At 37.5% G+C, this 17119-nt stretch overlaps 1 protein-coding gene and 1 long non-coding RNA gene across 2 annotated transcripts; both read left to right on the top strand.

The window, feature by feature from the left end:
• The first annotated feature begins 8913 nt into the window (after positions 1-8913).
• Positions 8914-10660, top strand: LOC123751429 (baculoviral IAP repeat-containing protein 3-like). Its single transcript, XM_069306487.1, has 3 exons — positions 8914-9048; positions 9135-9903; positions 10398-10660. The coding sequence occupies exons 1-3, from the start codon at positions 8914-8916 to the stop codon at positions 10658-10660; spliced, it is 1167 nt and encodes a 388-aa protein (XP_069162588.1).
• A 4663-nt stretch (positions 10661-15323) lies between these two features.
• LOC138353470 (uncharacterized) lies at positions 15324-16264 on the top strand. The gene is made up of 3 exons (XR_011223165.1): positions 15324-15491; positions 15682-15808; positions 16188-16264. It is a non-coding gene; the product is annotated as an uncharacterized lncRNA (long non-coding RNA).
• Positions 16265-17119: the final 855 nt, after the last annotated feature.

Consider the following 17119-nt stretch of genomic DNA (forward strand, 5'->3'; position numbering starts at 1 on the left):
AGGAAAAAATGATTCAGGTAATTAATTAGAGTTACAAAGAATAGTAAACTAATATCTGACCTTCAGAGCTTATTAGACCAATACTTGACATTCAAAGGTTGTACACTAATACCTAACATTTCAAAACTTGTAGACCAATACCTGACTTTCAAAGCAAGTAGGTCAGGTACTGAATGGTCACATCTCAAGGTCACAGGAGACCAGGTACTGAATGGTCACATCTCAAGGTCATAGGGGACAGCAACTGAAAGGTCACGTTTGTATACAAATACGAAGATTAACAGGGGCAATGGTGTCGAGTTAAGAATTATGCCAGAGAGTATAAATGTTAAACAAGTGTTTAAGTTACTAATACTATTCATATATAATTTTCACGCCAGATACAACCTTAAGGAGTTAACTTTCACCATCAAAATAGTATATAGGCTAGTTTATTTAGAAATGAGAACCATGAGGGAATGCCACTTTGTGGTCGCCCCAGATCCACCTTTCTGCCTAGAGGGACTCTGCTCGACCTGATAGTCTTGAGATTGATTGATTGTTGCCGTCGGAGGCGGCTAGTTTATTGTGCACACAAACCTGTGGCCTTCACGATCTCTGCTCGACTCTCCGGACTTTAGGGACCTCGCTCAAACCGCTGTGCTTGAGGGTCTCTGCTTGACCCAATGGGTTCGAACCACATCGCAGTGGATCTTCCTTCAGCTACTATGGCTCTGTGGCGACTTTTGACAGATGGGAGTATTTTCTTCTTGATTTGCTCCTTAATCTGTGAAAAACTGGTCCATTTCAAGTTCACTTAACCTGGTTACCTGGTTGATGGGGTTCTGGGAGCTCTTCTACTCCCCAAGCCCGGCCTGAGGCCAGACTTGGCTTGTGAGAGTTTGGTCCACCAGGCTGTTGCTTGGAGCGGCCCGCAGGCCCACATACCCACCACAGCCCGGTTGGTCCGGCACTCCTTGAAGGAAACAATCTAGTTTCCTCTTGAAGATGTCCACGGTTATTCCTGTAATATTTCTGATGCTCACTGGTAGGACGTTGAACAACCGTGGACCTCTGATGTTTATACAGTGCTCTCTGATTGTGCCTATGGCACCTCTGCTCTTCACTGGTTCTATTCTGCATTTTCTTCCATGTCGTTCACTCCAGTACGTTGTTATTTTACTGTGCAGATTTGGGACCTGTCCCTCCAGTATTTTCCATGTGTATATTATTTGGTATCTCTCTCGTCTCCTTTCTAGTGAGTACATTTCGAGAGCTTTGAGACGATCCCAATAATTTAGGTGCTTTATCTCGTCTATGCGTGCCGTATATGTACTCTGTATTCCCTCAATTTCAGCAATTTCTCCTGCTCTGAAAGGGGAAGTGAGTATTGAGCAATACTCAAGACGGGACAACACAAGTGATTTGAAGAATACAACCATTGTGATGGGATCTCTGGACTTGAAGGTTCTCGTAATCCATCCGATCATTTTTCGGGCTGACGCAATACTTGCTTGATCATGATTCTAGAGAAAGTGCCAGTAACACTTTCTCTAGAATCTTGACCAGATTATCCGTCCATGCACTTGTTCTATCTTGAAGGTTTCTGTGAAACGATCTGTGTATGCTATCATTGATTGACAGTCTGGCGATTGTTCCAACAAGTTTTGCTGTTATGGTGGCTATTCTTTGTTTGATCCTGTTTCCTAAGTCTGGTTAGTTGGTTTCTATTCTTAGATTCTCTCGACCTGTCCATAGAGGTGTTCTCAGCATTGTTCTGAGGGCATAATTTTGTGACACCTCGAGTTTCTCCTCTTGGTTATCATAGAAGGATGTAAAAACAGGAGCAGCGTAGTCAATGAGTGACCTAACTGCTTGAACGTAGTACATTTTGAGTACTGGTATAGTTGCACCATTTCCAAGACTTGTCAGGGAGCGCAAAGCTGTGTTTCTGGCTTTGCAACGTTGCTGAAGATATTAAATTTCTTGCGTGAATTTAAAATGGCTGTCTATTATGACTCCAAGGTATTGAAAAGAGGTGACCCACTCAATTTCATGTCCTTGTATTGTGAGTCTTGAGTTATTTTAACGGCCATTGCTTCGGTTTTATTCCTGTTTATTTTTACTGCTTTGCATTCCGCTTCCCCGCTGACGATGTCTAGGCATTTTTGAGCATAATTCCTGGTGCCTTTTACATTGATAATGGCCACAAAGTCGTCTGCATAGTTAGGCAGTTTGGCGTTTGGTAACTTGAGCTTCATGAATTGATCCATGAGACAGTTGAAGAGGAAAGGGTCTAGTATTCCTCTCTGCGGAGTCCCATTTTCCAGCCTCTTTGAGGAGGTTGGCTACTACCCGGGATCCAATCCTCTTATCCTTCTTGGTCTCCTGACCATGTCACCTCTATTTCCGACTGCCAATGCACCTGCAGTGATGTCTTCTATGGAATTATGATCAGGTGTCTTTTCTGTAATCCTGATATTATTCTGAGAACTGACGTTGTTATTAATTGACCTGTTCATCTGGATGCTATCCCTCATAACTCTCTCCATGCCCATAGGAACAAGGCTAATGGGACTACTTTCATTCATCAATTTATTAAGATATAATTTTAATTCTCTCTCCCTAAACTCTCTTTCTCTCTGTCTCTGTCTCTCTGTCTCTCTCTGTCTCTCTCTCTCCACTTCGTCATTAGTCTCCCCTCTCGCCTCATTCCTTCCCATTTACCACCAAAAACGTAGCAGCTGTTTTAGTATTTAAGTTATATTGTTTTTAACTCTAGTAATTCATATATTGGCTTCAATAATAGTATGTTTTTTTCAGTTTCATGGGCTATAGGTTGTGGACAAAGATTGAGTACAAGATTGCTCCCCGCTTGATGTTGATTATTGGGAAGCTGCACTTGCCGGGTTCCACCTTATTTCACCAGTTAAAAATGGTTCAGGTAATTAATTAGAGTTACAAAAAATAGTAAACTAGTATCTGACTTTCAGAGGTTATTAGACCAACACTTGACATTCAAGGCTTTGTACACTAATACCTAACATTTCAAAACTTAGTAGACCAATACCTGACTTTCAAAGCAAGTTGGTCAGGTACTGAAAGGTTACATTTCAAGGTCACAGGGAACAGCAACTGAAAGGTCACGTTTGTATACAAATACCAAGATTAACAAGAGGCAATGGTGTCGAGTTAAGATCTATGCCAGAGAGTATGAATGTTAAACAAGTATTTAAATTACTACTACTATTCCATATATAATTTTCACGCCAGATACAACCTTAAGGAGTTAACATTCACCAACAAAATAATATATGGGCTTGTTTATTTAGACATGAGAACCATGAGGGAATGTCACTTTGTGGTCGCCCCAGATCCACCTTTCTGCCTAGAGGGAATCTGCTCAACCCGATGGTCTTGAGAGACTACACACAAACCTGTGGCCTTCATGATCTCTGCTCGACTCTCTGGACTTTGGGGACCTTGCTCAAACCGCTGTCCTTGAGGGGTCTCTGCTCGACCCAATGTGTTCGAGGAACCAAGCTTAACCTCTAAACTACTGGAACTGACTAAAGAGCTTAAATCTGTATTCCCTGGAGCGCAGGCGGGAGAGATACATAATAATCTACACGTGGAAAATAGTAGAGGGGCTGGGCCCAAACCTGCACACAGAAATAACACTACAAGAGACCAGAAGGCATGGTAGGATGTGCAGAATACCCCTGTTGAAAAACAGAGGGGCAACCGGTACTCGGAGAGAGAACTCCATCAACATCAGAGGCCTAAGACTGTTCAACACGCTTCCACTACACATAAGGGGCATAACTGGCCGACTCCTCACAGTGTTCAAGAGATAACTGGATAAGCACCTTCAAACGATTCCTGATCAACCAGGCTGTGATTCGTACGTCAGACTGAGAGTAGCCGCGTCCAACAGCCTGGTTGACCAGTCCAGCAACAAGGAGGCCTGATCGACGACCGGGCCGCGGGGACACTAAGCCCCGGAAGCACCTCATGGTGAACTCAAGGTAAGGTGTTGGCCTTGAGGGGCCCAGCTCAACCCGCTGGCTTTAGGGGACCCCACTCATCCCATTTTTTTTTTAACTTGAGAGACTATGCTCTACCTTCGGACCTTGAAGGACCCTGCTCGACTCGCTAACGTTAGGGATTGTAAGTCAACCTACAGGCTATGAGAGACCCCATTGAACCTGATGGCCATACGGGATTCCGCTCGACCCGCTGACATTGATGGACTCATATCGACCTGCTTCCATTGATGAAACATTTTCACCCCCCTGGCCTTCAGGAACCCCAACTTGATCTGGTGGAATTGATGACCGCCACTATACTTGGTGACCTTGAAAGGACCCACATGGCTTGTAGACATTGAGGGACTCTGTTCGACAAGGTGGCTATAGGAAATCCTGCTCGAGTCAATGACCTTAAAAAACCCTTATCTATCAAGTGACCTTGAGGACCAGGCATGACATATCTTGTGGTTACCCTGCGCTGACTTCGAGGGTTAAGGTTCCTATAGACCGATCTCTGACCACGCCTGGCAAGACCAGTCCTCATGGAGTCTAGGATCTTGACCCAGTGGCCTTGAGGGACCTCATTCGCACCAGTTGCTTCCAGCAATTCCACAGGAACTGCTAGCTTTAAGGTACCCCACTCCATCTTGTGTTCCCTACACAATAAGCATTCGTTTGTTTTAAAACATTTGTGAGTTCTTATTACGTTTTAAAAATGTTATTTTTAATTTTCTTTTTCACGTTTGAATAATGCAAGTCCATAATGCTGTAATAAATAATTGAGAGAGAGAGAGAGAGTGCATGAGAGAGAGAAAGAGTGTGTGTGTGCGAGAGGGAGCAAGTGTGTGTGTGTGTGTGTGTATTTACCTAGTTGTGCTAGCGGGGGTTGAGCTCTGCTCTTTCGGCCCGCCTCTCAACTGTCAATCAATCAACTGTTACTACTATTTTTTCCACACACACACATACCCAGGATACAGCCCGTAGCAGCTGTCTAATTCCCAGGTCCCTATTTACTGCTAGGTAACAGGCACATGAGGGTGAAGAACACTATGCCCATTTGTTTTTTTGGTGGTTTCTTGAGATTATCTTGAGATGATTTCGGGGCTTTTTAGTGTCCCCGCGGCCCGGTCCTCGACCAGGCCTCCACCCCCAGGAAGCAGCCCGTGACAGCTGACTGACACCCAGGTACCTATCTTACTGCTAGGTAACAGGGGGCATAGGGTGAAAGAAACTCTGCCCATTGTTTCTCGCCGGCGCCTGGGATCGAACCCAGGACCACAGGATCACAAGTCCTGCGTGCTGTCCGCTCGGCCGACCGGCTCCCTGCTGCGGTGCCGGGAATTGAACCCCGGTCCTTAAGTCTACGAGTCTAGAGCGCTGTCCACTCAGCCACCACCCACACACTGTGAGAGTGGGTGGGTGGATGTGTGTCTTCCACTGTGAGAGAGAGAGTATGTGTGAGAGAGAGAGAGTGTGTGAGAGAGAATGTGTGTATGAGAGAGAGAGAGCGAGTGTGTGTGTGAGAGAGAGTGTGTGTATGAGAGAGTGTGTGACAGGGAGAAAGAGTGTGTGTGAGAGAGAGAGAGTGTGTGTAAGAGAGAAAGTGTGTGTAATTACCTAAGTGTAGTTACAGGATGAGAGCTACGCTCGTGGTGTCCCGTCTTCCAAGCACTCTTTGTCATATAACGCTTTGAAACTACTGACGGTCTTGGCCTACACCACCTTCTCACCTAACTTGTTCCAACCGTCTACCACTCTGTTTGCGAAAGTTAATTTTCTTATATTTCTTCGACATCTGTGTTTAGCTAGTTTATATCTATGACCTCTTGTTCTTAAAGTTCCAGGTCTCAGGAAATCTTCCCGATCGATTTTATCAATTCCTGTTACTATTTTGTATGTAGTGATCATATCACCTCTTTTTCTTCTGTCTTCTAGTTTTGGCATATTTAATGCCTCTAACCTCTCCTCGTAGCTCTTGCCCTTCAGTTCTGGGAGCCACTTAGTAGCATGTCTTTGCACCTTTTCCAGTTTGTTGATGTGCTTCTTAAGATATGGGCATCACACAACCGCTGCATATTCTAGCTTTGGCCTAACAAAAGTTGTGAACAATTTCTTTACTATATCGCCATCCATGTATTTAAAGCAATTCTGAAGTTAGAAAGCGTGGCATAGGCTCCTCGCACAATATTCTTTATGTGGTCCTCAGGTGATAGTTTTCTATCTAGAACCAGCCCTAGATCTCTTTCTTTATCAGAATTCCTTAAAGATTTCTCACATAATATATAGGTTGTTTGGGGTTTATGTTCTCCTATTCCACATTCCATAACATGGCATTTATTAACATTAAATTCCATTTGCCAAGTGGTGCTCCAAATACTTATTTTGTCCAGGTCATCTTGAAGGGCATGACAATCATCTAAGTTTCTTATCCTTCCTATTATCTGAGCATCATCTTGAAACATGTTCATATAATTCTGTATACCAACTGGTAGATCATTTATATAGACAAAAAACATCACTGGTGCAAGAACTGAACCCTGTGGTACTCCACTTGTGACATTTCTCCAGTCCGATACATTGCCTCTGATCACAGCCCTCATTTTTCTATCAGTCAGAAAAATTTTCATCCATGTTAGAAGCTTACCTGTCACCCCTCCAATATTTTCTAGTTTCCAGAACAACCTCTTATGTGGAACTCTGTCGAAAGCCTTTTTTAGGTCCAGATAGATGCAGTCAACCCAACCATCTCTTTCCTGTAATATCTCTGTTGGTGTTGAGTGAGAGAGTGTGTGTGTGTGAGACAGAGTGTGTGTGTATGAGACAGAATGCGTGTGTGTGAGGCAGAGTGTGTGTACTCACCTAATTGTGCTTGCGGGGGTTGAGCTCTGGCTCTTTGGTCCCGCCTCTCAACTGGTGTACAGATTCCTGAGCCAACTGGGCTCTATCATATCTACATTTGAAACTGTGTATGGAGTCAGCCTCCACCACATCACTTCCTAATGCATTCCATTTACTAACTACTCTGACACTGAAAAAGTTCTTTCTAATGTCTCTGTGGCTCATTTGGGTACTCAGCTTCCACCTGTGTCCCCTTGTTCGCGTCCCTCCAGTGTTGAATAGTTCATCCTTGTTTACCCGGTCGATTCCCCTGAGGATTTTGTAGGTTGTGATCATGTCCCCCCCCCCTTACTCTTCTGTCTTCCAGTGTCGTAAGGTGCATTTCCCGCAGCCTTTCCTCATAACTCATGCCTCTTAGTTCTGGGACTAGTCTAGTAGCATACCTTTGGACTTTTTCCAGCTTCGTCTTGTGCTTGACAAGGTACGGGCTCCTTGCTGGGGCCGCATACTCCAGGATTCGTCTTATATATGTGGTGTACAAGATTCTGAATGATTCTGAATTAATGATAATATTGAAAAGCAACTGTAGCAAAGCCAAGTACGCTTACCACAAATTGATATTCTAGTACTAGTACCTGAGTGAAGCTCCTAGGACAGGCCCCCATTAAATGTGACGGGAATGTGTTGAAGTGTAGATGTTCGGCAGTTCTCCAATGGCAGGTGTCAATGCCTAGTCACACTTACAAAAAAAAAAGATAGACTGCTTGCCTGTTTGTCTGTGGTAAAGTAAGGGAAGACACGCAAAACACAAAGTATAAACAATGAAACTTTATTTAATATAGAAAACAAATTATAAACAAAGACAATCCCTTGGCAAAGTACAGTGCAAACGAACAAGTCAAAAAATAATATAACATAAATGAATAATACGGATGAAGTTTACTGTACAATAATATAAAGTGAAAGGTGATAAATAATAAGGTGCTGAGAATATGGCGCTAGCTGCGAGACATCCACCTGATACAGCATATATCAGTTAGTCGTTCATGGCTTGAGAGCACAAGATATTCTGAAGTCAATGGCTGGTTCAAGCTTAGACATCAACTCAGGTAGATGGCGCTGAGGTGCAGTGTGCAGGTGTGCAGTCGGCGAATCACCAATCAGGAGCAGGCAGGCTGGGAAGGGTAGTTGGCTGGTTGATGACGAGCCGGCGTGGAAGGAGTGTGGAGTTGGGGGTTTGGGGTACGTTTTGCCTCCTGGTGAAAACGTTTTGTGCTACTGGTAGACGTATCTTGAAGGTAGCATCTTATACTTGTAGAATAAACGTAACTTTATGTAGGGAAGAGCAGGCTCAATTGAAAGAGATTATCGTCACAATATATATATATATATATATATATATATATATATATATATATATATATATATATATATATATATATATATATATATATATATGTATATATATATATATATATATATATATATATATATATATATATATATATATATATATATATATATATATATATAATATATATATATATATATATATATATACATATATATATATATATATATATATATATATATATATATATATATATATGTATATATATATATATGTATATATATATATATATGTATATATATATATATATATATATATATATATATATATATATATATATATATATATATATGTATATATATATGTATATATATATATATATATATATATATATATATATATATATATATGTATATGTATATATATAGTTCTTATTAAAGAACTATATATATATATATGTATATATATATGTATATATATATATATATATATATATATGTATATATATATATATATATATGTATATATATATATATGTATATATATATATATATATATATATGTATATATATATATATATATATATATATATATATATATATATATGTATATATATATATATATATATATATATATATATATGTATATATATATATATATATATATATATATATATATGTATATATTATATAATATTTACAGGTCTAAGTGATCATGTATGCTATTATCATTTGTGGGAACGGACTTCGTAACTGGGAATCTGATGATTCACCTTGGATTGAACATGCTCGCTGGTACCCAGAATGTACATTCCTCATCGTGATGAAAAGAAAAGAATTCATTGATCAGGTATGTTAGCTAGATGAGGTAACGTGACATCACGTGATTGACTGACTTATTATTGGAATCTAAAAATATTATAATTTATTTTTTAGGTGCAACAGGAAAGGCCGCCTTTTGAGACACATACTTCACCAACTCATATCAATGAAGATCAACTCGATAAACTTATTAAAGAACTAGACAGTATTGAAGCAGTAATTTCTATGGGTTTTCCTAAAAATCATGTGATGACAACTTTTCATAACCAACTCAAAGAGAAAGGGATACCTTTCTTTAACCTTGAGTCATGTATTGAAGCGGTCTTATCCCAAATGGAAAACGAAACTAGAAAAGCTCTAAATTTGGCTTCTAACCGAGAAATAGAAGTTGAAGTCAAAGTAAGCACTAGCTCACAACATGTGGCACTGACCGAGGTTGATGTTGTCCCAAGCCCATCAATATTTGGTGATATAACTGCAAAAACGGAGTTGGCTTCTAACCAAAAAATAGAAGAGGAAGTACAAACTCTAAGCCTACAACATGTGGGGCTAACCGAGGTTGATGTTGTCCCAAGCCCAATAACTACACAAACGAAGTTGGCTTCTAACCAAGAAGAAATAGAAGAGGAAGTACAGACTCTAAGCCCACATCATGTGGCGCTAACCAAGGTTGATGTTGTCCCAAGCCCACCAACATCTGATGATATAACTACACAAACGGAGTTGGCTTCTAACCAAGAAATAGAAGAGGAAGTACAGAATCTAAGCCCACCACAAGCGGAAGCTGTAATCTTAATACAAGCAATTGATGAATTAAAACCACCAATGTCTATAACACAAATGGTTCCTGTCCTAAAGCCACCAGTTTCTGTTGGATCTTCAGGTAAAATAGGACAAACATCATTGGAGAGAATTTGTGAGTGTAAGATTTGTATGGATGCAGAGATAGAGCTAGTGTTTATTCCTTGCAGTCATATGGTCGCTTGCTCTAAATGTGCATTAGCCTTGTTTATATGTCCAATCTGTAGAACAGATATAAAATATACTATTAGGCCAATTTCCTCATAAGGAAGAATTGTGAACCTTATTATTATCCATGCAATGACATGGTCGCTTCCTCCAAATTTGCATTAAATTAGCCTTGTTTATATGTTCAACCTGTAGAACTGTGTATAAAAATAACTATTAGCCCAATTGTCTCAAAAATATTATTATAACATAAAACACTACATACGAAAATGTAAAATTAGGAGAATGTGTGTATTAATTAATTTTACTAAATAAAAACAATAAATATAAATAACCAAATGAATATATTATTATTACTACTAATTATACTATTTTTCTTAATATTATTTATTTATTTATGGAATAGAGGTGGTGGTGAAAGGGCAAGTGAAGAAGAAGTAAAAGGGGCCAGAGTAGTAGTAGATTTAGCAGCAGGAAAAGGAGGTAGTGTCGGAGGAGGAGGAGGAGAAGAAGGAGGAGGAGGAACAGAAGGAGGAGTCACTTCAGAAGAATTAACTCAGGAAGTCAGGAGCAGGGTAGTAGTACCTCAACAACCCTCCTCCATTAGTCTAACAATCATCCAAGAGTCAAACAGAACAACATTCAGTGCCTCAGGAACTGGGGGACTATGAATTCTCTCCTGAAACATTACAGTCGATCCATCAAGAAATACAATCCCTCACTAGTCAAACCGAATTATATAAGGAATCTCCTGATAAGTTGAGGACCATTATCAACCAAACAATAGTGTCCATCAACAATCAATTAATATCTTCTTCTTCTGACCTATCAACAGAAACAAAATCTATTATCATCCAATCATTACTATCCATCAAGAAAAACATTTTAAAATCTTTATTCTCCCCTTTTATTGAAAATATAAACACGTATTCAGGTTTTTTCATTGTTCCAAAATCCCCCTTATCATATAATCTTAAGAATAAACTCGAAATTGAAAATACAATAATAAAACCTTTTAATAACTTCCTTTTTAATTAAAATCAAGCTTACAAATATTGGCATCGAAAAGATTCTTTTTACATAAATAAAATAGAACAAAATTGCACATATGATAAAGGGTATTATTTCAAGAACCCAATTGTTTTAATATATCCATGGAATATTTCTAATATTGTTGATGTTGTTACTGATTTGAATGAAATAAATGATGACCAATTAAAGAACCATATAGAAGCGGTAAAATCACAAAATCAATCCAAACCACTTTACCTGAACAGACTCTGGGTATCATATACCCATGCGGCCAGTCAAGCTATATTTGTTCAGGGATTTTATAAAAATATTTTTCCAATAGAAGAAGATTTTTTACCCCATTTGTGGTAATGAAACTTGAACTTCAAGAAGGTAACAATAAATTGGAATTTAAAATTGAGGCTGGGAACATTACATTTAATAGCATTACATTGAACATTAAGGTAGAGGGGGGAAGAGGAGGAAGAAGGAGAAACTGAAGGAGACGGCGGACAAGTTACAGTAGGAACAGAAGCCCCTCACAAATTAATATTACAACCTGCCATTGGTGAATCATCATCAAGATTAGAATCCTTGTTTTCCCCATTTATAGATGATGTAAAAACTTATAAAGGTCTTGTTGTTATTCCCAAACCTCCATTTTCCAATAACCCAAATAATAGAAGAAAAACTCATAAACTATAAGACCTCTTATTTCATTTCTTTCACGGTATAATGTAACCCACTTCAATAATGAAAGTTCATTTTATGATAAACTTGATTCAAATTCAAATCTCTATAAAGGATATGATACAAAAAATCCAATTATATTAATATTTCTGTGGAATATTTATAATTTCATACCTGACACATACAGAAATTTTAGTGAAATAGAAGACGTCAAAATAAAGAATAGTATAGAAGCATTACAAATAAAAGAACAAAATGAAGGAAAACAATTTTCCATGGACCAATTGTGGCTGTCATGTACCCATGCCAAAAGTCAAAAAATATTTTCTCCGGGATTTTATATAAATGATTTTCCAATTAGGGAAAATTCATTTCCCCCATATGTGATAATGAAACTTGAACTTCAAGATGGCAATAATGAGGTGGAATGTAAACTGTTAGCTAAAAATATTAATGAGTTAGTTCCATTTGATAGAATTAAATTTAATATTAATGTAGAGGGTGAGCAGGAGAAGGGAGGATAAAGAGGAGGATGGTTATTAATTCCAGATAGAATTTTCTTTTTAATCTTATAGTAAAAATTTAATATTTTCCAAATAAATGATACAGATAGTTTAAATAAGGTCCAAGGTTCGGAAAAAAAAGAAATATAAAAAATATAATCATATAATATTTAAAGAATGTTTAAATGTCACAAAGAAGTTAATTACTTAAAAGAATGCGCCTTTAGTTACATGCCTTTTTCCTATGAAAGTTGGTCTTGGAGTATTAATACCTCAAGCAATTATTATGAGGATGGATATTATTACCTCCCACTACACGACAATAAAGGTTTTTATGAAATAGTGGCCAATTTTCTCAAATACTGTAGACAGGTATATAATTCACTCCCCATTGATAAAAGTCATAATCATAACGAATGTGTTGGAGGAAGATGTCGACTATGCCAATTACCAGGTCTCTTGCTCTTAGGTTATGATATTGACACACAAAAGAAAGGTATAGTATCTTTTTCATTTTTCACTTGTGATTTGCCATGCACTTGAGATATTCCAACTTCGATTTCTTCCTTTTCTGAAATGGTTACCAATCCAGGTTGGATTTCAACTACAATGCTAAAACCTAAAATACCACCTGTTTTTAATTTACCTCACACTATTAATATCTTTAGTCTTGCTGACAGCGGTTTAGTAGTAGCTTATCGTTGGTCCTCCATTCTCTTTTTACTCCTAGAGCCCATATTAGTGATACATTCTTCTCAGCTTAAATCTAAAAATCTACAGGAGCACCTGGGATCCACATCAGTTAGTAAATAAAGGTAAAAAATATTTTAATGATAAAGAAGCGACTTTAAAATTTCTCGGTTCTCGTTATATCATTCAATATTTCCCCAAGTCTCATCTTAATGAAAATATATTTTCTATTGCAGTCTTCTACTCCAAGGATTCACTAAACATCAACCAACAACAACTACATCACGATTTATTTCAACCCTCAGATTTTATGAAATCTCTTATCTGGGGTATTTCTCTCTTACAACCGAGTCAAGAAAGTGTATAAAATAAATAATAGCAACAACTTCTTCTCTTCCTCCCCCTCCTTCTTCAACCGTAAAACTCCAAAGTAACGATGGTTATATTTTTGAGGTAGAAGCTGATATTATTCGACAGAGTGGTGTTATAAAAACTATGTTCAGGGGTCTAACTATGAAAAAATTCGGGAAAAATCGTAACATTTTGAAAAATTTATAAAAATACTACGTAGTTCTGGCAACACTGTGGTGCAATCCGAATCATTTTATGGTATAAATTGATGTATTTATGGTACATTTCCATGCGTAATTTGTCAGAATCCGGTGCCCCGCGGCTGTGGCGCGCAGAAAGTATTGTGTCGTACGTTCTAAATGTCAAATTTTTAGTAATAATGCCAGAAATAACTCTGTATGTATGAATGTAAAATATACAATCATTGGCAACTGTCTCCTCCTAGTGGGGGTGAGTGAGGCACAACGCCAGCAGTCACATGTTGTTTCTTGTTGAGTGAGGATCCTCTGTCGACGCGTGCTCTATTTTTGCTCCGGAATATTGCATTTGTTGCATCTACTGCACAATGACATGTAAGAGGAAGAGTCACAAGATTAGAGCAGCAAATCTGGCACTCGTTCGCAGTCTTTATCAGCAAAAGAAAGTCGCTTTAGCGCAAAGACGAGTAATATCAAGGAGATTGTGGTGGCCTCCCGGCATCAGCTGTGAGGCGTGACTACCTTACCTTACTGCCTTACTGACAGCCTAATCCTACCTTACTGACAGGCTCCAATATGTTTCTGTGAATAATACAATTTCTCCCACCCTACCCATCAACATTGGTGTTCCCCAGGGCAGCATACTTGGCCCTCTCCTCTTTCTCATCTACATTAATGACCTTCCAAATGCTTCCCAACACCTCAAACCAATTCTATTTGCTGACGACACAACCTTCATTTACTCCAGTCCTGATCCCCTTGCTCTAAATGCCACAGTAAATACTGAGCTAAATAAAGTCCATCTGTGGCTAACTGCCAACAAACTCACCCTTAACATTGACAAAACCTTTTATATTCTGTTTGGCAATAAATCCTCTAATCAAATAAATCTCAAAATAAACAATACCCAAATTTGTAACAAATTAGATGGCAAATTCCTTGGCATTCTCATTGACCACAAGCTTAATTTCCAGGGACACATTCTAAACATATCAAAAAAAGTTTCAAAAACTGTGGGCATTCTTTCTAAGATCAGATATTATGTACCACGCCCTGCCCTGGTGACTCTCTATTACTCCCTTATCTATCCATATCTCAACTATGGTATTTGTGCTTGGGGCTCTACTACCCAAAATCACTTACGTCCTCTAATTACTCAACACAAAGCTGCTATTAGGACAATATCCAATTCTGGCCCCAGACATCACTCGGTACCCCTACTTAAATCTCTGAATATGTTAGACATTAAGTCACTGCACATTCTCTCATGTGTATTATACATATATAAAACGCTAAACTATAATGCCAATCCTGATCTCAAAAGCTTCATAGAAGGTTGTATCAGAACCCATGAGCATCACACCAGAAATAAATACAGTTTTGATATTCCTAGAGTACGACTTAATCAAACTAGAAATGCTCTACAAATCAAGGGGCCCAGAATGTGGAATGACCTTCCCAACCATGTTAAAGACTGTACCTCTCTCAACCAGTTTAAGTTAAAAGCGAAGCTATACCTAATAAATTCCCTGTAACCTACCTTACCCTTCTATTGTCAACCAATGTCTGTTTTTTTCTTTAAAGAGCGCTGTTTGTCGACATAATTGTATTTGTGCTGCTTTTTCATCTATGTTTTCATTTCTTGTTTTCATTCTACTCATTATGCTCAATTAGTATTAAGCTTGTCATTTAAGTTCATCATGCCCGAAACGCTTTGCGTAATAGTGGCTTTAGGCATTGTATGTACTAGCTATACCTATAAGTCAAACAATCCTTGTAAATATTTATTGTATGTATGTACCTTACCTAAATAAAATTGTATTGTATTGTATTGTATTGTACCCACCTCGACCCTCCACACACACACTCCTCGAGTAATGAGAATGATATAACTGATTGATACTTCAGTAGAAAGGAGAAGGTGATGCAGAAACCAACGACACGCACCACCAAGCCGAGACAAGCTCCTGAGGAAGGTGATCCCAGCTATAGGGCAGGTGCCTATTAGTGCCCATTGCAGTGCCACCTTGAGGACCCACAATTCGGACCAATTACAATAGGTTAGAATGTTTTAGTGTTATAATTAGACATTTTGTAATAAATAATTGTAATATATATGTGCATATATATATATATATATACACATATATATATATATATATATATATATATATATATATATATATATATATATATATATATATATATTTATTTATTTTTTTTTCCATTTTTTTTTTCGTTTGTTATCAGGGGATTTGCATGGAACTTACGCACCTTGCTGAATGGATGCCTATCTGCAAGGGTGCCAATTATGAACGAAATTGGTAGACGTCAAGCTCGGCTACAGGTGGCCAAACTTTGATCTTATTTTACTCAGGTAAGTAATTTACAACTTCAAGGTGCTTCACAGGTTTCATTTATTAATCAATTTGCATGCAAATTACACCTTATATGTAGAGTTTGTGCTTTTACAATGTCAAATAACATTGTAGTCCAAAGTCCATTTATTGATTTTATAAATATTAATTAACATCATATATTGCATATTTTTGGAAGGAGAACTTTGAATAATTGTATTGCTGCACTAAACGCTTTTTGGCTAAAACTCTTATTTGAAATACTTTATTACATGCTAATGTGATATCTGAGTGTTATAGAAATGATTTTATTTGACACATGTGTTCCCTGAAGTTTGTTGAAAATGTTGAAAATTCGTTGCATAATAAGTTGTGTATTTTTTTCCCCTTTCTATTTAGGGTGTGATGCTGAAACTTGGACTAGTTGCAGCCCTTTCTATAACCATTACATGAATAAATTTTGAAAAAAATCGAAACATTTTTTATTTTCCCGTAATTAGACTCCCTTCAGTGATTTGTATGATAATTCCAATGATGAAGCCATTCCACTTCCAAATGTAAATACTAGTATTTTAAAAAGAATAATTGAATGGTGTAGCTACCATCACAATAACCACCATGATGATAATACTATTAGTAGTTCAGTGATGTCATTTTCAAAATGGGAATTTGATTTTTTTGAACAAGTTAAAAGCTTATGGTTGCCAATAATTTTGGCTGCAAATTATTTAAATATTAACATCTAGTTGACAAGGGAAGCAAGATGTTTGCCAATATTATTAAGGGAATGACAGTAGAAGAAATCAGAGAAGTTTTTCATATAAATAATGATTTGACACCTGAAGAAGAAATTATCGAAGAAAATAAATGGTGTAAATTTGTAGTCTTTTTTTTATTTTTTTATCCATTAATCAATCATATTTAATTTTTCATTCAATCATTATTATTAATACAAGAACTAGAAAGGTTTTATAGGATGAAACAAAATCTTAACAGAATAATTGGAATACCATATCGATTTAAATAAAAAGGCCAATTTTTACCTGACATTTCTCTCACTTATGACAATATTTCCCGAAACGATTTTATTATTAATAATTCTTCTTCCTCACATGATGATAGATCATCACATTTACCTTATAACTTTTCCAAGTAGCACGAAACAAGAAATTTTTGGTTATTTATGTTGAGATAGTGGTACGAATAACTAACTAGTAATCAGAAAGATATTTATTTTGTTGACAGTGTTTATTTATTATAATAAAGATATTTAGTAATACAGCAGCATGCAACCCGTTCTCACACAAGACAGCACATATATGACTTAATGC

This window comes from Procambarus clarkii, chromosome 58 (assembly GCF_040958095.1).
Source record: "Procambarus clarkii isolate CNS0578487 chromosome 58, FALCON_Pclarkii_2.0, whole genome shotgun sequence".
Lineage (NCBI taxonomy): Eukaryota > Metazoa > Arthropoda > Malacostraca > Decapoda > Cambaridae > Procambarus > Procambarus clarkii.